Source organism: Neopelma chrysocephalum, unplaced genomic scaffold (assembly GCF_003984885.1).
Source record: "Neopelma chrysocephalum unplaced genomic scaffold, ASM398488v2 Primary Assembly neopelma1_22, whole genome shotgun sequence".
Lineage (NCBI taxonomy): Eukaryota > Metazoa > Chordata > Aves > Passeriformes > Pipridae > Neopelma > Neopelma chrysocephalum.
Window position 1 is genome coordinate 13,393,643 of NW_020897689.1, and position 22,584 is coordinate 13,416,226.

Below are 22,584 nucleotides of genomic sequence, written 5' to 3' on the forward strand. Positions count from 1 at the left end.
AAATGCACCAGTGTATTTGTGAAGATGTGCCACTTGAAGATGACAGCAGATCCCACGGGGCCTTTAGGCTCCTAGTGAGCATGAACTGAGGGGACTGATCTGCATCTCCTGACAGTCACACAGCAATTCCAGTAACACAGAGAGAGGTCTATGAGGAACTCACTGAGCTGCAGCAGGACATCAATGCTGGAAGGGACCTCCACAGAGCCACCATCATCTTATGTATATGTATGAATATATGCTTATATTTGTCATCATCATGGCTAGGCTTTGCGAACGACGATTTGGGAAGATGTAGGGAGATAATGCGGTCAGAATGACCTGTCAGCAGATTTTCGAGTTTAGGAACAATAGAGTTTTTAATCATGAAGCCAACTCCTGAGAGATGCTTTTCGGTTCTGGGTTTACCTGACCAAAAGAGTGTGTAACCGGCACCATGTTCTCTGAGGCTGCCTTCCTCGTGAAGGCGAACTTCACTGAGAGCGGCAATGTCGATGTCGAGACGAGCCAGCTCATGGGCAATTAGGGCAGAATGATGCTCAGGACATCCGCTATCCGCCGAATCGAGCATGGTTCTGATGTTCCAGGATGCTGGAGTTAGTTTGGGTACATCTTTGGAGGCAGGTGTATATGCCTTTGTCTTTTGATCTTTGTGTGACTTCATCTGTAGAAGATGTCGCTACAGGGCTTTGCAAATGTGGGTAAGGCCTTCGGGCCTGCACAATGGATTTTTTAGGTGAGACGCAGTGTGCGCAGAACTGAACCCACCCTTTAATCCGAAGGTTCATCTGCCAGGGCCAAGCGAGCTTGGACGGTGGCAGCGAGGTCCTCAGGATGTAGGTTTAATTAGAGTGACCTTCTCTTAGATAGATGGCCTTACAGGGCTAGTCGAGCTCCATCTGCCCAGGTTTAGAGCTGTCCTTCTCCTCTGTGTGCTCCGAGGCTCCCCCTCTCATCTCCCACGAGGGCACAGTCCGAGCCAGCGAAGGTCCCCCTCTCTCTCTCCTTTCCGTGCCCGGGGCCAGGCCCGAGCACCTGGGGCCACGCCGTGCGCCCGTGGGCCGGGCCGGGCCAGGGCCACGCTGTGCGGCTTATATTTGTAAAAAAATTTAAAAAATAAAAAAAATCCAAACAGACTGGTGTTTATACCTCAATTACTGCTGTCAGGAAAGTGGTTACTGTTATAGAGCGTCATCTCGTGAGCTGTGTAGGAGGGTTTAGAAATGCACAGAAGATTAATGCTACATTTGCAGTGTAGCCCTGCGGCAGCAGGACCATGACTGCAAAAGGGGTCTTGCTTTTTACCCCTCACAGTATTAATCCGCAAGGTAAAAAATGTGATTGCTCTCCAGTGCTGTAAGGCATGTCAAAAACTTTACAAGCCTCTGGCAACCATCTTTTCTGCAGGCTAGGGTATGTGAGCAGGTTTGTAAAGTAATTTTCTAGCTCTTCATGGAAGACCCCAGTAGTGAGTACTGCTGGGAGGGGCAGAAGGAGGGAGCGAGGGAGGGAAAGGGACTTTAGAGTTTGGAGTTGGAGGATACAAGAGGCAAAATAAATTTAGTACTTGTTTGTAACACAGGAGTATTACCTGGATCTAGATTAAAATAGCTGCTCCTGGCTTCATATCTTCTGATGAACTTTAAGAAATGTACCTGCACCACAGTAGTGACAATTCAATTTATAAAATCCAAAGGTAGATAAAGAGCTAAGGGTATTGATTAAACTATTAACCAGTATGCTGTTTCTACATTTTATGGCTGCAGCTACAATAAACACATGTCAATTAAAATTTAACCTGTTTGTTATCACCACCTGGAGAAGGCTCCAGTCCAGAAGGTGAGAAAAATTAATAATCTAGGAAGAGAGAAACATGTTTGTCCAATTATTGTAGGGTTTGAGATTTCAAAGGGAAAATCCTTTCAATCACAGTAAGCAAAGGGAACATATAAGCAAATACCACTTCTTTAGTGTCTACATTATGTTAAGTGGCTGTGGCAGTTTGAGCCATGTTAGAAATCTAAAATCCAATGGCTTATGAAGTTCTGGGCTTTTTCACCCAAAGAGGCTGACCAGTGGAGAACAGGGTACTGCAATGGAGAGGCAGACACGCAGTTGTCCTCAGAACTTGTTCTGGAGCTGACACTGCTTTCAACTCCAATTAACTAACTCAAAATCATAGCTCTGACTTTTCTTTAAAGAACTGTCATGCACAAATACACACAAACTCTATTAAAAAAAATGATGGTTCAGTAAAATATGGTCTTTTGAGCTTTCGGTACTAGAAAGACACTCCCAGAAGTGATGGAGGCCAGACAGTGCTGAAGACTGTTGCCAGAACAAGTTCTGTGGAGTGAGAAGAAAAGGCCGACTGTTCATATGGATGCTACCTCCTTAACATACTGCTGGTATTTTCCTTTGGATGTAGTGTTAAGATCCTTCTGGCTTCTCATGTTAATTGAGAGAGTGATAAAGGAAGGCCAACCTTGCCACCCCCACTCCTGTTTTAAACAACACTCTTTTACATATTAAGGCCTATCAGCGAGATGTAGCTATTATGAACTTGTGCAGTATTATGAATCATTGAAGTTGAATAAATGCTTAATTGCACTTGCAGGCTTCTTGTAAGCCACCTGACAAGCCCTGATGGCCCTGGTGATACGGGACAAGGCAGGTTACTTTGCTGAAGAATACAGGGGGGTGTGCGCTCTCTGTCTCAAACCAAGATCACTGCAGGAATTCCTGAGTGATGCACCATAGATATCTCCAAACAACCTTTAAAGTTTTCTCCATCCCTTTTGATCTAACAACCTTGGATACCTCTTGTCCATTTCCCAACTGCACCGCAGCTCACTCCTCTTATCACTCCAAAAATCCCATTCCTGGTTTTTTCTAATTCCATATGTCCATCTCAGATCAGAGTTTCTCAAAACTTCACAGTGCATACCAGACTACCCATTATCTTTTCCCCAAAAAGCCATCCAGAGCCCCACCCAACTCCAAATCTTCCAACCTTCTGCTCCAAACCTCCTTCTGCCCAAATCCTCCAACTTCTCCGCTCTTCAATCCACTGCTATCCCCCACCACCCTGTGATCAGGAGCCCCAAACTCTGATCTCACAGCAGTGATGGCTGCTCAGCTCTCCAGTTTTGGATCCTTCACCTTTGCTTGAACCATCTGCCAACATCTGCACTCACTGCAATGAGCTTCCATGGCTCTCTGAGCCCACTTTCCTCACTCGCAGCAACTTCTCCCTTACTGCCCACCCCCAGAGGATATGACTCAGCTCCTGCATCTCACGGGGATTTCTAAAACCTAAATACAGGCTGTGGTTCCCAGAAATGTACTTTAAAAGGATGCAAGGAACTAAAAGTAAGATCTATTTTAGGAAAACCAGATGTATTTAGACCCTTTATTTCCATACTTTTACTCTACAGTTTTATCTGGAACTGCCTTTTTTATAGGATTTCGAAAATGCATATGTTATTTTTTTCCTTTCCCTCCACCCCTTACCTCTGACAACAAAGAGAGCATTTTTACCTTTATTTCCCTCTCTTTAGCCCTGTATTTGAAAGGAAGATGGAGAAGGTGAAAGGGGACTAAGTTCCAAAGAATTAGAGGTTACTTTTTCTTCTTTGTAAATAATTGCCATGCCATTGACTGAGTGCCCTGAAGCCCAGCTGCCTGCTGGCAGACTGCTGTGTCAGCAAAAATTTCTCTTGTTTTGCAGGAGCCTTTAAAATCAACATGGGTGGAATACAAGGCAGAGTGCAAAAACTCACTACCAATCCTTGATGGCAGACAGTTGCTTTTCAAATTGAAACATATTTTTCTTTTCTTCTCACACCAGAGATGTTACCTTGATGGTGCTTATCTATTCTTCTTTTCTCATGGAGGATGCAGAGTTCTCACTGAACCTTTTTTTCCCCATTGAGATCTACCATCACAATAAGAATGCAGGCGATTTGATAAATCACTTTGTTAAACCTTTTTTCACCTTTGAAAAAGGCACTTCATTCTTCTCCATAGCACAGTATTTCCTACAAGGCACTGTGAAGATACTCTTTATTAATCCATTCATTGTAATAAAATAGCTTTATGAGGAGGCACAAGGACCACCTGGACAACAAAACCCTTCCAGGTGCCTTGTTTAGACCTTTTCCTATTCAAAATCTCCTTGTTCCGGTATAGGAACATGTGTGCTTCCTTGTAAACTATACATGTTAATTTTCCTCACAGCCTACACCACTGCAAGTGTTAAAGAAAGAGGTGAACAAAAAAAACAGGGTACAGCAGAGCTTACAGCAGTAGAAGTAGGTTGTGGATTTGGAAAGTTACTAAGTGGAACTGGACAAGTGGGAGTCCTTGTTTTTTAGCCATTCAGAGCTTTAAAGGCTATAATAAAGAAAGATGAAAACCTAGTCTGGACTATTGCTTAACGAAAGGCACTGAATTTTCAGCGTTTGGCTGCCAACTGCACAGTAAATCTAGCTAGGGATAGAACAGAACTTCAAGAAAGCCTGAAAGCTTTCAACAGCATAGCTCAGATAGTGGAGGATCTACTGACCTCCTAGACAGGATGCTGTAGTGGTTGATAGCACGCATCACTGTTTTCTGATCAGAACTGGTCTTTCAACAGGAAGAGTAAGGCTTCTCTAATATCACTGGAACAATTTTCTGAATTTATGGTCTCCACATCAAACTGTGCCTATTTCGCAACGGACAAGACGAAGGTTGTTTTTCCAGCTAGATCAGCAATAATGTAAGGCTCTTCCTTTTCCACTCATCCCCATTTCATGGGAGTTCAGGAGGTGTGCAAGTGGCAGTAAAATAAGGCTTGCTGTTCTGGTCTGATTCTTCAGTGTTAGTGTGAACAAATGGCAACAAAGCACTTCATCCTCAGGGTAAGCCTTGTTTCTCTGATATAAAGAGGAAGAATATGATTTCTTAAATATTAACCCTTCACTCTGAGGGGAAAAAACAACCCACATTGTCACTGTGCAAAAGCAAGCAATGACGGTCTCTGTACATCTTGTACACCACAAAGAGCTTTTCTGACTGTATCCAAAGGAGGAGGGAGGTGGTCTCTTGTATTGAGCCATTTTAGCTGAAAACAAACATAATTTCCATGAGAAAACACTTAGATGTGGACTTCGTGAGAAGGGAAGTGTTGGAGCTGCTCACAAAATCTTGCTTAGGGCAACAGATGCTATGTGTTATTTTGCTGAGAGAGGTTGTGCCTCTCCATCCATCCTAACCACCATCCCATTGCCATCACAACCATATCCAATGCATCTGTCTTGTTGCAGAAACAGCCACATCCAAGCGGACTTTGCAAGGGAGTGAGGGCATATGTAAACCTATTCGGTAGAGACACTGAAGCAGCACTGGCAATCAACCTTGTGATTTTCAAAGACTTCCTTAAAGACTGAGCTTTAGGTTCCTGTGATATTGCATTAAAACTCGGCTTTCATTAAAGTGGAAAGAAAAAGGTTCCGGCCTTCGTGACAGCAGACAAAATCTTGATATTAACTGAAAGCAACTCAGAGACTCACAACCTTGACTGCAAATGCACAGGAATAGTCTTAAATTTTTTGTTTGCATTTACGTATCTTTTTAAAAAAATCATGGCATCAAGGTGATAAAAGAGAGGAGGAGTGTGGGGTTTTTGGATGTTCTCGGAGAGTGTAAGAATACTATGAAGCTGCACCTCTGACTGACAATTTCTTGCTCATCTGGAGGAGAAGACCTGCTGTGGGCTTTCCACACACTCCTCAAAAAACCCCAGGTGGAATGCAGTGGCAGCAGCAGGGTTTTGGATGAAACTCTCTCCCCTTTTAGTCTTGTGGTTTGTGCAGAACTCCTGCAAAGCTGAAAGGAGCTGGTGAAGACTGTGTGATTTCCTGCCAGAGCACAGCTAGGGAGTTCAGGGGTCTTTTGCTGTTCCTGTTCTTTGAGTGCTGGAGTAACAGTGTTGCAGTCCAATTTTCATCTCTCGGTCACAGTCACCACTTCATCTGACCCTAGGACATGGGGGGGGTGTGGGGGGGCATTTTGCTTGAGGCGGCGGAGGAAAAGGTTCTGTAGTTCTTCCCTCTTTGCCCTTCCCGTCAGCAGTGCTCACTCCAGCATTACAAGAGGAGAAATAGACCTTCAGGTCAGCAGCTCCTGCCCACACCCACTTTGGTTGGACCAGCCACCCACCAGGCCTTCACTCTGTCCTCTAGTGTCACTATCACCAGGATAGTGAGATTTAGGAACAGGTGATAGATCAGCAGGGGTGATTGACTGCTCCTTGGTTTTGATCCACCAAACTCTGCTGTGGTCATGCTTGATAAGCACAGGGAGAAAAGCCGTCAGTTTTCCACTAAATTTCAGAATTTACTACATTTTTACTATCATCCCGTTTGCTTGAATATATTTATTTTTATCCTTCAGGCAAATATTTCTGCCTCCTGTGAGTGAACCTTTTCTGTAAATCAACGGAGGCATTTGGCAAGCCATATCAAAACTGTAGCTTTACATATCACTGAAGCAGAAAATAAATGGAAATAATTACTGATGCTTTCCAGTACAGAATTATTTCAAAACGAAACATGTAGCTCAGAGGGGTGGGCAATATATATCTAATGATTTCCTGTTAGCTTGCACAGCATTGGCTCAGATACTTTTATTTCATTCCAGGATGTGTTCTTTCCCTCTTTTGGGGGAGATCAGGGACATAGTAGTTGTTTGTTTGCTCGTTTAACCATATTGAACGGAATCAAATCTTCTTTATTTAGTACACCTGGAAGATGATATTTGTAAATCCCTCCCACATGCTAAAAAATGGAAATTAACTGGTGTTTGAAAGAAAAAGGCATACATTGCCATGCCAGTAACGTCATTAACAGAGTCACTGACTGACTGTATTTGACAGTCACTGTATTTTCTATACAACGGGCTTGATCAATATTCATAGGGGGCAATGCTAATTCGTTTTTGTGTGTTTCATTATAAACCAGTAATGCACGGCCTGATGCCACTGACTTGCACTGACAAGTGGAGAACGGAGTCCTGCAGTGCCAAGGACTGCTCCTGAGCCATCACCACAGTCTGTTGTCCTATTTGTTATGTACAAGGCGAAAATTTAGTACCACTTCTGCTTAGTGCCTTTGGACTCTTGGAAACAAATGTTCTGTAACTGTTACCGCGACTAGGCAGTAGTTGTGGGAATCGCTGAGGACAAATCTTGCTGCTTCCAGAGCAGAAGGTGGCCATACAAGCCAGACCAAAAACCCTGTGTATCCTCTCTCTAGAACAGCTGACCTATGCAGCTGCTGAGGGAAGGGGAGGAACAGGTAAGTGTGTCTCCACTCAACACAGTCATAGTCTTCAGTTATTCTCACCTTTTAGAGTCTGACATGATTCCTGTCTCCTTCGTCACCCCTGCTGTATTTCTCTTGCAAGTGTCTCTTGAAGTCATGTGGCTTTCACATATCCTTCGAGGTAAGGACTTTCAGGTCTGCAGCACACTGTAGCAAAAACTGCTTCCTTTCATTTGTTCCAAACCTGGTTTGTTTGCTACCTCCTCACCCTTGCGCTAGTAACAAGTACCAGGTGCCACTAGTGATAGTGCCAAAGCATAAGCCCTGTGCTCCTCTATTTTTTCATAGCAATAGTTCCCAGACTTCAGTTATTACAGCCTCACTGATAACACCAGTTACCCCCTGCAGAGAGGGGGTTTGTCACGAATTTGTGTCTAAAGCTTTGCTTCTGCTGGATCTAGATTTTAAACATGACATCAAACAGCTGGACTTCTTGGGGGAATCTCATCCCACCTGGAATTGCTATGGCTTCACAAGTCCAAATTTGTTTATTGCTCCACTGGCTGCAACCTCAGGATATAAAAATACACAGAAAGTTGTATCTTACAGGCCAACTCCACTTTTATTTAATTTATCTGCATTTTTATTTTATCTTTTGCTGCAGGGTGAAAATGAATGGGTGTTTTTTGAACACCACTTTTATTGAATTCTTACAGCATCTCAGCATGTGCTTACAATACACAAGTCCTGGAATAGTGTCTAGTATTAAAAAATGTCCATCCTTTCTACCCCTCCATATGTCACAGCTTTTGCAAAGCTTTTAAACATAGTAAAATACTATCTAAACTTTGCTTACTGTAGATAGAAAACTTCTGAAGACATGGTACCTCGAAGTTCAGGAAGAAATTATATGAGAAAGGGCAGAACACCATGAATATGGGAGATGTGGCAACAAAAGAAGAAGTGAAATGGTAAATTTTCTGGTATATTTAGCAAAACAAACTTCTCCAAAATTTCTTCTACTACCTCCCAACAGGAAGCTTATCAACATTTGATATGTTTCTGCTGAGCTCATTTACATCGTTCTGATGCTGAACTAAAAACAATCAACCAACCAAAAAACAGCCAGAAAAAACCGAGATACAGGATTAGCTATTCTGCTTCACAAAATCTCCCATCATGGCAGCGTAACAACATTCTAGCTTCTAAAGTTCTGCTGCTGATTACTGATTGAAGAAATGCAGCGGAAAAGTTGGCTCATGACTGAAAGGGCAAAAAGGTTGATAAAAAGAAAAATACAAATAATTTTGAAGTTGGTGGTTTGCTGCATTTAACATGTAAATGTACATTTTGAATTGTTTAAAGGATGTAAGATCTGTTTCGCATGCCACAACAGTTGAATAGTAAAGAAATCAGAAGGATTCAAAGTCTTCACCTATGTCACATCTTCCAAGGCTGTCCCTACTGAGGTGACAGGTTTCTCAAAAGGATGCAATATATGCAGAAATCAACAGATGTTTTATCATTAATAAAATATTTCTGCTAACAGTTATTTTACATTTCTTTTAGTATGCCAACCAGCCCAGATTCAAAGAAATCTGCCTTGAAAACACAGCCTCCAGAGTTTGGGGAGAGGTGGCATGAAGTTGTTCTCTGGGCTTGGACATCTCCTCCCAAATATACAAAACAAAGGAGACAACGATTTTTGCCTGTGGTTACCACAATCACGTTCGTAATGCTGGTGACATAATTGAGCATTCACTATGCTGAAATCCTTGATTGCTTGTCCCTGTTTATGCCAGTGGCATGGATACTTACCGACCGGCCCGGGGCAATTTGAGTAGACCCAGATTTGAGATACTGCTGCTGAGGGAAAGCTGCAGCCTGACAACTAACTGCATGGAAGAAGAGCCTTTTATTTAGGTATTTCTTTTTGACAGTGTGCATGAATCACTCTGCTGTTAAAAGTGAGTTTCTGAAAACCGTATTCTGATATTGTTACAGAATTTGTAATATATAAAATTTCCAATTAAAAAAAAAGATCAAAGAGGACTAATTTGCAAAATCTTCTATAAGTATGAAAGCTTATTTCCAGAACTTTTTATTTCATCCTAAACCTGGCATCTCACAGGTGTACTTTGCATTAGCCTCAAAGAAAAGGAGTGAACTACTGCAAAGGGTTGGGGTTTTTTTCTGTTTTTTTTTCCTATACACACGCACAAAGCTGGGCAATCCTTAGAGGTAGATACCAAATAAATTTACCCAAGCTAATAGCAGCATTCACGTATTTTGTTAGTTTAACAAACATTCCTGAGCTAATTTGCCTAGAATATCTTTGCAAAACAAACAAGCTCAAAGTGGTGCAGGGAGTCAAAGTAAAGTACTTCAAGCATTTGAGTCAATTTTATCACAGATGGCAGGAATTTACTAGGAAGGTTATTTATATGTTCTCAGGCAATACTGTTCAGGTGTAACTTATCTCTGGTACAGAGAAAATCTAAATTATTTTCATTGTCTTTTAAGACAGTTTAAAAGGAATTTATTTGCCTTCCTCACTTAGCAAACTGGATAAGAGGTCTAGCTCTTTAAATGCTGTTGTTTCAGTTTCAGAGGAGAGAGGCTATAAAACAGGGGTGCTTCATTAAAATACCATAGCTGGTACCTCTCAGAGGCACAGGAAAGGAATATTCACTGAGTAAGTAACACATTATAAATTATAATTGAGATTCAATTCTCCCGGGTAGAAGAGAAGGTAACTTGTCATTTGAAGTGTTGCTAGTTTCTGAGAGTGGACTAGGAGTTTAGGGGGTATAATGATATCATTAAGAAATGCCCTTGCAAAGCAAGCAAAATTATACTGTGCTATTTCTTGAAAACCACAGGAACTCTTTATTGTTCTGTCAGCAGCAGTTCAAAGAGCTATGTGACCCCATTAACATTCACTCAGGCATGTATAACAAATTGGAGGAGGGAAATTTCTTGAATAGTTAATTATATTTTGTGTGTTTGAATACCTAACACTGTTAGCTATATGAGCTCAGCACCACAGAATGTACACCTTGAACACCTGGTTTGCCTCACAGTTTTATTTATCTTTTTAACATTTAGAGGAGAAAGCAGTACCAAAGGTACAGAAAGAGCTGGGAGGTTGGGAAGTGGGAAAAGTAGATAATGGCTAGCTGACTTGATGGGTGTGGTAGAACTGCTCTAGTGTTTGCAGTCCTTCTTATATGAGCAGCAATTGTTATTAGATGACCAGAAAACTCTTTGAACCCACATATCCATGTCAGGTAGGAATATGTGGGGTGTTACATATAAGCTAGTCTCTTGCAGGGAAATGGAGTTTATCTCTTTTTCAATAAGACACAGCTCTTCTTGCCAAACTATTTATTTATTTCTGAGTGAAAAGTTCTCCAAGAGGCTCTTTCACACTTGGTGCCAAATGACTACAGTCTCCATGCTGCAGTGATTGGTGACTCAGCTTAAGCAAAGACAGTGGCCAGCAGCAGAAACTGGGGTTTGACTGGTTGGTTTTGAGTGCAAATATTTGGGTTTTTTAAGAGAGTAAAGTGATATGTATTGTCTCCAATGTTAGCAGAAAGCCCACTCACATTGATTAATTAAGTCAGAAGCTTTATCTGTACCAATTAATTAATTTCAGTTACACTACAGATTCAGGAATCCTTATCTCTTCAGGACTGTCCTCTTGCAGCTTTCCTCACACTTAGTAATGAGTTTGATAAATTACATGATAAAGGAAAGGACCATCTCAAGGAGGTTAATGTTATCTGTGCTATATGGAGGAGATATTATTTCCTGAGATAGTTTTAAATTCAGCTTCTCTGTAATTTTAAGTGACACCAAACCAAGTTAGGATTGTTGGTGGGACTCTTCATGAAACTTCACACAAAATTTAGATAAAGACTCTTTGTAACTATGGCAGATGTCCATTTACACAGGCACTCCCACCAACCCACAAGAAACCATCTTTTCCAGACACTGGGCTCATATGCTACTGAGCACACCTACTAATTCAAAGTTGCTTTTAAATAATCTTAGAAAATAGAAGAGTAAGATTTATATTACCCTCTAAAACTAGGTAAGCTTGAATTCTATTTTCAGTTCATTGAAAGTTCTGCTGTTACCCTCTATAATTCTTACAGAGTGATCAAGTATTTTGCTCATCGCATATAAAATACATACTTCTGCCTTTCTTCTGCAAACCTGTCAATTTAATGACCTTCTAAATGTATATGCTAGTTGAAGAATATTTGCATTGTAATTGTACTTGTGTTAGCTATATTTTTTCTTAGCTCCATTTTTATTGCATGTAGATTGGAGTTGGTTAGAAAGCCTCCTCTGAAATGGAAATTATTTTTATTACACTTTAGCCATGCTTTAAGCTTCTTCTACTGCAAATAATTTGAAACAGTGGGAGTGTGCTCAGAGTAAAAAGCAGAATGCACATTTGAGAGGTCTAATACATGTCTACCAGAAAGGAATGGAAAACACATCCTGAAATAGTTATTGGAAGTTTTGAATTACAGAGCAGTATAGCTACTGGATGAATTTCCAATGAAATTCTTTTCTCCTCAGAAAATTCCGATTGTTGAAATCAAATCATAGTGGGGGGCAAGCGGTAGAGATGAGGGGAGAAGGAAGTAGGCTGAACATTTCACTCGATGTTTTCATCTTTCCTTGGAAGATTGTGATGTTTGAGGTTGACATTTTTGCATCCAAAGAACCTGTGCTATTCAGGAATGCTTGTTTCAAGCGTTAAGTTTTACACAGTTAAGAAGAGACATAAAAACATTTGAGAACAAAACGGAGTTCTTCAAGATCACTAGGCAAATGTTCTTATTGATGCACAAAATTTCCAGAAAGCACTCAGACATTGAAGGACACTTTCTGCAAGTCTAGAAAAGTCTTATGAAGTGGAAAATCCCTTCCTGACATGGTGTAACAGGGCTGGAATTTGAGAATTAGGCAATGGCATAAGTCCCATCTGCATCAGTTGGGACTTCACCTCAAACTTACTGAAAAATTTGTAGTCACTTTTCACCATGTTTACCATACCCATATACACATATTGACACATGTCTCAGTGTAGAGTCATATCAGAGTGACAACTCCTCCTCTTGCTCTGACTCCATTTCCCTATCCACATGCACCTCCATTGACACCACACATCTCAAACAAAATAGTACCTACCCTGCTGGCACATAGCTCACTGGAATGTCACTACTCCTGTATCTTTCTGATTTAGTTTTGTATATGCAAGCCCTTTTATACTTTTGCATAATCACTCTATATATTTCTCCCAGCAAGAAGTTATCTGTAGTAAACACTCTCTTCAGGATACATTCACTCAGTTTCCATGCTAAGGAGAAAAAAGCTTTCAGAGTTGTCGAAGAAGTTAAACAAATATTACAGATGCATCTCTCCTGAAATTCTATGAAATTAATGAGGACAGGGATAACGTAAATTAATGCAAGTACATTAGACCACGTTCACATTTTATGAGAGGAAGAAAGGTTCAACATACAACATGATCTATTTATGTATATATTGGTGGGAAGGTTCAGGCATGACTGGTGTTAGCTCTAGCTGCCTTTTTACTGTCTACCAGTAAAAACACAGCTACCTTCTGTTCTAAGCAGACTTACTGAAATAAACTTTCACATTTCCTTGTGAGGATTGAAAGAATATTTTCTTCCTTTCTAATGCTTATCATCAAATCGATGAGATCTTTATTAAAACATAATAACTGGCACTAAAAAGGACTTTCCACTTAACATATCTACATTGCAGCTTATCCTTTACTTGCAGCCAAAAGCCCCAAAGCATTCAACTGGTAAACATGGTAGGGCTGATCAATTCTACTAAGCAGTTATTCCAGTTTTCAAGTGACAAATGTGAATCTACAGCCTACTAGGCTTTTTTCTTTCCTTGTTCCAGTCAACTCCCTAGAGATGACAAGCACACAATGAGAATAGGTCTTCTTTTGCAGAGAGCAAAACCTGTTTATTTACCTTTTTTTAATATAAAACGAGTCAATCTCTCTTCTAGTGTCCTATAATTTCAAAGGCACCCTCACTGACAGCTCAGAGAGTACTCACTCTACGTATCACAACAGCTGCTGGAGACAGATAGCATGAGCGTTTCTAGAATGATTCAAACTGACCTTCTTTCAATGGATACTAAAAGCTCATCGTTAGCTGTAACTTCATGTTCAGTCATCCAACATAGGCCTCTAATATGAAGCACATTGTAATATTGAGGAAGGTAACTAGGTAAACAGATTTGGGAACTTTTGAGGCAGCCTTTAATGCAAAAAAAAAAAAGGTATGTTTTTTATGTGTACCTATTGGTAGTTATTTCATTCAAATACCTGTGTAAATATGCAGAGTGACATCTGATACGAGCTGTGGACTTGAAATCAAGAAAGTTTTTTTGTTACATATGTTCAGGAAGCAGAATATTAATCACATCCTACAGCATCTGCTAAATTCTGATCTGTAGCCATTTTCTATTTACTGAAGATCGTTAGAAATTGAAGCTTTCTCTTTTTAGAAACAGTTCAAGCATTCTTAGTAGGAAGAGGTCTATATTTTCTTCACAGACAAGATTTGTATGTCCCCTTCTGTAGGTTAACCCAAATTTATATAGCTCATCTTGCCTTTATGAACACAAGCCTGAGTTACTAGTAGGTCTTCCAGAGTTATTAGCAGGGACTCTTGTTTGGGAAGTTACAACATGCCTTTTGGACACATCCACACGCTGTGATTACAACACAGGAACATCCTGCTTTTATATTCTGAGGAAGTTGCCTGTCCTCTGGTAGGACACAACGAAAGGACCAGTTATCCATCTTCAAGGACCCAGCCTAGAATAATCCCTTTTCTTCAGTTTCCTGATCCTGGGAAAGATAATGACAAGGCTTTTGCACAAAATCCAAAATCTAAATATTTCCTTAATTTTTTAAAGTCTTTAAATTCTGGATATAAAGAAGAAAAAACAGTCTGCCTTCAAGGAGGTTTCTTTCTGGCAGGGGAAGGGAAAGAAGACTGATTCTTAGCTGCCACAGTTCAGCATTACTCCACAGATGTGCACAGAGCCCCAGCCAGTTACACTGTCCCAGCAACTGGTCTCAGCTCTGTGCTCACTCTTATCTTCCAGATTCTCAACATGAAAAACTGAGGATCAGCCAAACAATCTAATTAGTGACTTTTGAATCTGCAGTTAGTTACCCAGAGATAAACAGCTTTAGAATCTACATTGAGGGGCTTTTTGTATTTGGTACTAAGGTTTTTTTTTGGCTTGTCCTTGTCCAAGCCAGTGTATACATGTGCCTATAAATGGTTTTACTTGCCTGTCTTCTGTCACTGAGGATTTTATCTGTTCTGACTTTAGTAGGCAATGACAGAGAGCTCTGTCTTTCTGTTAATAGGACCAGTTATACATACCAGTTGAGACATAATAACATCATAGGATACTTATAGCATAGGCAGACTCATCCCCATGCTACAGATTTCTGCAGAAAGGTCGAGCTAGAATAAGACTTTTTAGAGTGTTCTTCAGTTTGTGACAATGTGGATTCTCACTGACTTTAAATTTTCAAGTAACAGCAGTATTATGTTCAGAAACTTTATGGAAAGACTAGTTGCATCTTGTACTTACTATGCAAGACGTTTTATAGCCTACATCCTTCACTTGACTCATAAAGAGTTCAACTGGAAGTACTTAATCGGTCAAAGAGATCATGTTTACCTCGGGTTTCAGAGTACAAATGTGTTTAAGCAAGAAAAGAAGAGTCAGTTCCTTGCTCCAGGGTCTGAGCTGGTGAAGGAAACATCAAGTTTGCAGAGGAGAGAGTTTGGTAAAGTCTGCAGGTGCATGAGGGCTGCCTGGGCTCTGTTCACATGCCCAGTTTGACCATAACAAATATTAGACTATGCCCACTAACCCAGGTCAAGCTGACTTGAAATACTGTTTCATTACTTCAGCTTGATTTCAAATTTCAAAAAGCAAGAGATTCTAACCATGAAGACAGAAATCATGTGCTTCTTATCACTCATAATGAAGTGGAATATTAAGTATTTTGATTTCCAGATGAAAATTATTGAAACAAACAATTTTCCTTTGACATAATATTCAATTGCATTTTTTCCTTCAAACTCTACATTCTATTTTTAATTTTAAGAATATTTTATATTATAGCTCCTCCTCCTGAAGCACAAAATGAAAAATATTTGATTGTATAAGATAGTGTCAAAAGATAAGTAATTTGCTGCTACAATTTAACTGACAGTAAGTTTCTCGATCCCACATAATTACAGTAGGAGGAAATTTTATAAAAAGACTTTTTATATCTATTGCTCATATTAAAGATGAAAAGGCTTCGTATATTTCTAAACCGGCTGAGTTTTCCATAATCTCATTCCAGATTTTGAAGTGGGATAATCTCTGGTAATGTCTAAACAAACCTGTTACCTTGATTATCTGACTTCATCTGAACATTAGAACTATTCTGGACAAATGTATCTTGAACAATTTCCTAAGACAAGCATATTCAAGTTTCCCTTATTTGAAGATTTTTTCAGAAGATTTTTATCTATACCAGTACCTGATTAAAGTGTTCTTAAGTCAAGTATTATTGATTTCCTTTCATTTTCCTCTCCTCCCAGAAATACCAGCTTCAAATTTTTGCTAGCTTATGACAAACTGAAAATAATTTAAAAAAAAATGTAATGGATCCCCTAACGTACTTTGTTGGTCAAATCTTCTGTCAAGTTACTACTGGTGAAAATCTGGGGACAAATTCCTGTTTGCAGATCTTGGTTGTTCCCTGTTGTTACTGCTATTTGCTGTAATGACTGTGTCAACTGAATCAAAGCCTTATTGAACCCTAAAGAGCACTCCTGCAGTGGTTCATCATTGTCACAAAGTAGGCATAGGGCTTCTTTTTTAAGAGTCACTGTCATCACATATGAGTAGAACTGCATGTGACAGAACTATCAGATGAAGAAAGAATACAGGAAATAACCATTCACCCTACTTGTTGTTTCAGTTCCTTGAGACAGCCTTGGGGCAAGTTAGCCTTTATGTGAGGCAGTACTAGGTACACTGGATTGCAAACCTGATCTTCAGGTCAGGTTTGAATCCAGCTGGCTGATTTGTGCCATAAGCCACTCATCTGGGTCTTAGTAGACCATGGCCTTCTGGTGTGGTTTTCACCAAAGAAATGGCAGGTGAGGTCAGACCTGCTGTTTTGAAGGTTTTGGAATATTTCTGGCTGCTGTTAGAGAAGCTGTTGTATTTCAATTCAGAGTACTAGCTGGAGGAATTTTTAAATTGCTATGTGCATGCATGTACACAAACTGCAGTGCATAGCTGTGGTGTTGGATAAATCAGAAGCAAACAGTCCTTCTCTATACTCACTTGTAGAAGCACCCTAAAATCAAAAGTCCTGTCTGGAGGCAAAGTAACTACATCCTCAGAGCAGAAACCAACAACCATTAAACAAAAAAGAAAAGGCTGGACTCCACAGGACACACAGCCTAAACACTGTAACACTTCCCATGATTATTAGAGGTCTCCAAATGCAGTGGTTAGTGCACACTAAAAAGTGACCACTTCTTACGTGCTTTACCTGCTTCATGATTGCAAGATGGGCTTCTTACCTTTGCTATTGAACTCTGATGCTTCTAAACCGCTACGCAAAATAACAAGAGATTAGTGTCTGGTTAACTTCAGCCATAATTAAATTTTGTCTACTATCACAGAGTAATTATAAGCTCAGCATGACACACAGAGAACTATAATTTCACAGATGAAGAAAACAGGGAAAAAAGATGCTGTAAAGGAGAAAAGCTGTTGACATTAAAAGAATAAGGATTAGAAGTCAAAACTCACCAAGTTATTGGCAAAATATATTGGTTTTACACACATCTCTTTCCCCACCTTTCCATCCACATGACAATCTTGTGTTCAGTGTGTTAAAACTCAAAGATCAGTAAGGGCTAGGAAGGAGCCTGGCATGAGCTCAAAGCATACAGTAGCAATTGTCTTGTGATAAAACATCAAAGCTTGTTAATCAGAGAGGGTTTAGGCACTAAGAACACACTCATCCCTGCACTGCTGTGACATAATGAGAATTACCATACTGTACAAACACTTGTTTAGCATCTGAACTACTGTAGTTTAAAGTGGAGACATAAGGCTGTTTTTAGGTCATTAAATAACATAATTGAGAAACAGAGTAGGTGCCCTGTTGAGTTATAATGAACTGTCTGTGTAATGCAATACATACAGAATCCATACAGAACAAGCAGTAGTATTGAGCAAAATGTGGACTCAGACGTGTGGTGATGTAAATCCTACTTCATCTTTTTAAGTATTTACAGACTTTACAGTATTTGGAACTGATCAGCTGGTGTAATAGCAATATATTAATTTCTGCAGCCAAGTTCATTAGATTTGACTAGTGTTTGTTTTACAACACAAGATGAATTAACATATGTATCTGCATAATGCGTGTTGTCTGCACTTAATGATAATGCATTGCAGCAGCAACTTGAGGAAAAATACACACACAAAAGTGGCAATATATTAATTGGCTGAAAGCAACTTGAAAATGAGAAAAAACCCAATTGCATAAATTATTAAATACTATTTATTTTTAAGCAATTCTATATTTCAGAATGAGGTGGTCTGAGACACTGAATGAGATGAGAGTTTAAGAAACTTTGGGAAAATGGTTCAGCGATGGCATTAAAATTACCATTACATAGAGAGAGGCTAAAAGTTCCTGGCCCAGATACCCACATGTGAACATATGGGTTCAATTCCAGTAGAAATTGTAAGAGAGAATTATTTTCTTTCCATCCACTTACTTAGACTTACATAGGACTTAAAGTAACCCAAAATTTCTTTTTATAAAGGAGGACTGAGATAGCCGTGTTATCTGCCTGTCTGTACATGCCCCGGGCCTTAGCTGCAGGAAATAAACAGGAACTGAAACAATCTCAATTTTTTCCAGACATCATCAGCTCATGAGAGTAGGACCTGACTTTTTTACTTTCAATGGCCTCCAATGCAACTCATATTGTGACACTTTTTCTGTATGCAAGTCTCATCTCCACTTCAACTACATTTTACACAAATTTTACACTAGGATAGCAGTAGTTCGTTTAAAATGATATTAGAACAAAGTCTCAATGAAAATAATTCAACAGCAATGGTGAGAGCCAAAAAACTCCAAAACTAAAAGGTCCCTACCATCATTGTTTGCTAAATATGTGCTTTATGAGCATGAATGACTTGCTTCTAAGCCTAGTAAATCAGAGTGCAGCATTCACAACTCCTACAACTCATCAAGCCAGTGGCTACTTAAGTCTAGGACACATTATCCCAATTCGTACTTTTAAAGAGAGTTATATTTCTAGTAATCACAGAGAAGACAACAGTAACTTGACTTTAAATAAGAAATACAGTGCCCACATAGACGTGAGAAAGGCAGCCTCCTTAAATTGCCCGGCACAGGATATAAGGCTAATGACACAATCTTAAGATCAGATTTGGTACTCCCAGGCTTTGGTACTTCCCAAAACATATTGTTGCCAACAAGTGCAAATAAACTGTAGGCAGGCAACCTGGCAGTGCCATGGCCAGAAATCAGATGGGGCGGAGGCTGGATTGGACTCCTACCAAATAGATGGAAAAGCAAAATTCGGGCAGGCACAAGGACAACTTGCTAGAATTTGATTTTTTTGTGGATGTCACTTGGCTTTATCTTCCTTCTGATTGGAGGGGTTGTTTTGAACCAGAGAATGAAGTGATAGTATCAGCAGGAGAAGATAAGGTATTGTCCTAAGGACTAATTGCACAGCTTGACTTTCTAATTTGTTAGAATAGATGAAAATTCCTCACAAAGGGGAACACAGGCTTAAAACTGATGGCAGATTTTTCTACCTCATTTTTGAATAATAACATGAAGTAGAGACAATCATTATCTAATTGTAGACTATTTGTTAGTCAAAAAATTAGTTGAACAAACTGTTCTTTCTATTATGTAAGTTAAAGTTAAAATAAACACACACACCCTGTGAAAAATTATTGTTGAGGTATTTATGACTGCAGGATATCTGGTAAGTACTAAAAATAAGATGAAAACTCAATGACTTATAATCTCTCTTTTAAAATATTTAGCTACATGAAGCATGTGGTCCTTGGACAACCTGGTATAAGATTGAGGTCAGCCCTGCTTTGAGCAGGGGGTCGGATAAAGTGATCTCCAGAGCTCCTTATAACCTAAATAGTCCTTGAATTCTATCAAATGCCCTCAATTAATAAGGTTATGTCAGACTACTTTTAGACCTAAAAATCAATCTCAGGTCTAACAGCAGGAATGGGCTCAGACTTTAGTGGAAAGGACAGAAGTCCTTTCTGAGCACCACAGTTTATTCTCATCCTCAGGTTGCCTCATTTTCAGGTTGCCCCACCAGGCCCCAGCTGCCTTGTCCTTTCTACCTAACCCTGTAACAGCACATGGTTTAAGCTTGCTCCTATTTATCTGCAAGCACCAAGTGGGCATGCAGTCCACGTGCAGTCTGAACCATAATGTAACAGGATCCTGTGTGACAAATAAAGGCAGTCAGAATGAGGGCACAACAAGGAGCCTGTCCTCCCTCTTCTTCATTTCCCTCCAACTCAAATGCATTCACGTAAACACAACAGCACTCTTCCATCTGCTGAGGGAGCTGCTCTCTTCTCCTGCCACCCTCCCTCTGCACACACATGTGCTTGCATGTGGACTGCACACTCCAGAAGGCAGACACTGCTGGATTTTAATCCCCCCCAAATTCTCTGATGGATTAAACCTCAAATCTCTAACCCTCCTTCTTTTAATGCTGCGTTAAGTAACACACATATTGGTTACATTGATTTACAGCTGAAATAGAAGTGAAAGACAGACAAAATGAGACGCCTGAAAATCAATCTATGCTGCAAGTAGATGGGAGATTAAAGCGTTCTGGATTATTTTCTGTACCCTTCACTTTGCCCAGTGCCTGATGAGGCAAAAATCACTGTCTGTAGCAATAAAAGTTGCAAGTACATGTGTTACCCTCCACTTACCTGTAACCCTTCAATGGCCAGTTTGAGGATAGATGGTGTAAGCTTGGAGGCTTGCTTGAAAGAGAAGTTGCTCCAGTCTATAATTAGAATGAAGCCATTTATCTGAAGCTCCTGATCTTCGATGAGCACTTCTAAGGAAAGTAGAATAGCCCGAAGGATATCTATGAAGGAGTTCCTAAAGCCAAAGCAGAAAAAAAAAATCAATGGTTGCAGTTATCTTCAAACCTCAAGATACTCAGCTTTGCTGTGAATGTGGCATGAGCGAGGTACAGGGATTCATTCTGGCAGAATTCTTCTGAAGAGAGTTGTTTCAGAGGTGTCATTAAAGAACTCCTGCTCGAAAACTCACATTTCCCTCCTCAGTGTGATAAATCTTGCTCACTGGTGGATAAAATAAACACTGAATGAGATCTCCTCAATTCTTCTGGCATTCCTTACAATAGATTTTAGCTAAGCTACATTGGCAAACTATTTGTCTGTGGTGAAATGAAATAAATTCAAGCTATCAGTTTAAACTCTTGTTCGTTTGGATATACTTTATCATTTTTGCTTGTTTGTCTCCCTTCTTTTCAGAAAACGGAATAAGTGAGTACAATAAAAGTATAAAAGATATGGTTACAACTAGGTTCTGTGCCTTCCTGTTTGAGTGAAGGGAATAATGCAAGGCTTTGCACAATAAAGTTTGACTGTTGCCTTATTTCTGCAAACCAAATGCAACATGAAAAATCCTTGCACCCACTTAAAATGGGAACTCTTTATTAATTATCAGCTACAATAAGCTGGCTGCAAGGCTTCCCTCAGCTCTGGGAGAATAATTAAAAACCTTGGAGGCCCTGAAGGATATAGCAAGTAATGGAGAAGAAAATGTTGAAATGTTTTCTTTAATGTCCGGGTCTGTACTGGGAAGCCTGGCTGCTCTCTACTTCCGCCTCATGCATTTTACAAAACAGTTGGACGCTTTAATGACTTAGTCCATATTTATACCTGAGTAAGCTGAATCAGGTGGTTCTTCTCATCTGTCCTTCTCATTAAGATGATTTACAACAATAGATTCTTTTAGAGAGCAACAAATAAAGAAAGCTTCAGAAATTACAGCTTAACCTTGTCTAAAATGAAATTGTAACATACTACTAGTGCAATCTGCTTTACCTCTGCATAATTCTCAAGTTTTGATGAGGCCTGAGGTGTCTTACAGGGATGGTTCACACCATGTTCTCCCATGGAGATTTTAATTTAATCCTTTTCTGCTGTTTTCTTTACTTTAAAACAAGTCCTCTAAGTCTTCAAGAGCGTTGCTTCAAATTCTGCCTGAGATAAAAAACCTATGTGCAGTTGAAATGAACTTCTCTGCCATCAAGACCTCTACCCCTGAATACCCCTGAATAGATGAAGTGTTTTCTTATTCTTGCTCTTTTCTCTCAGCATGTTTTGAGTGGAAATGTACGTTCTTTCTCTGAAGACCTGGTTCCTTGAAAAAGGTGCTTCTGAACTCTGCCTTTCTGTAAAAGTTAGAAGTTTCTCTGAAGTATAATTGCTGAGACAATAAATAGAGCTTCAAGATATTTAATTTTGTTGCTGCTGGGTACCAAATCACCCCTCCGTCATTTACACTTACAGGACAACCTTGACCTTTTCAAATCCTGTGGGGAAGTTGTGCTAAACAGAAAAACTGAGGAAGTATTTCCTTAGCAATGTAAGGTGAAGGCATACTGATTGGCCTGGCACTTGACATTTATTTTTAGTCTAAATTTATTTTGAAAAACTCTGATGTACTACCTATTGCCCAGCTGAAACAAATGATGTCTTTCAAGCAGCATCATCAGATGACTACACTCTCAAAGGTGAAAAAATCAAATATACCTCTGGACCTATCTACTTAATATATCCTACACTACTATCCCAGCATCCCTCTTCAAGGTGGTCAGCCTTCCATAAGAAATGTCCCAGGGAAGCTCCTAGAGGTGTGTAGTAGCTCCAAAAGCATGCTCACACACATACCAGCCTTCTTTGCACTCTTATTGGCATCAGTGCAGAATAATATCATCATCCATGGATGGGCTTTCTGGCTAGATTGGGAAAGATGGAATAATCCTGACTTTGATTTAACTATAATCCTAACTTTCAATTTAAGTTGTGACAC

At 39.8% G+C, this 22,584-nt stretch overlaps 1 protein-coding gene across 3 annotated transcripts in view; it reads right to left on the reverse strand.

Annotated features, from left to right (window-relative positions):
• The window catches only part of CLVS1 (clavesin 1), a 103,235-nt gene that overhangs the window by 48,199 nt on the left and 32,452 nt on the right, over positions 1–22,584 (reverse strand). For all 3 annotated transcript variants that reach the window (XM_027707092.1, XM_027707042.1, XM_027707154.1), the window contains one exon: positions 20,445–20,619. In XM_027707092.1, coding sequence (XP_027562893.1) covers positions 20,445–20,619 — 175 coding nt within the window. The remainder of the gene's footprint in view (positions 1–20,444; positions 20,620–22,584) is intronic.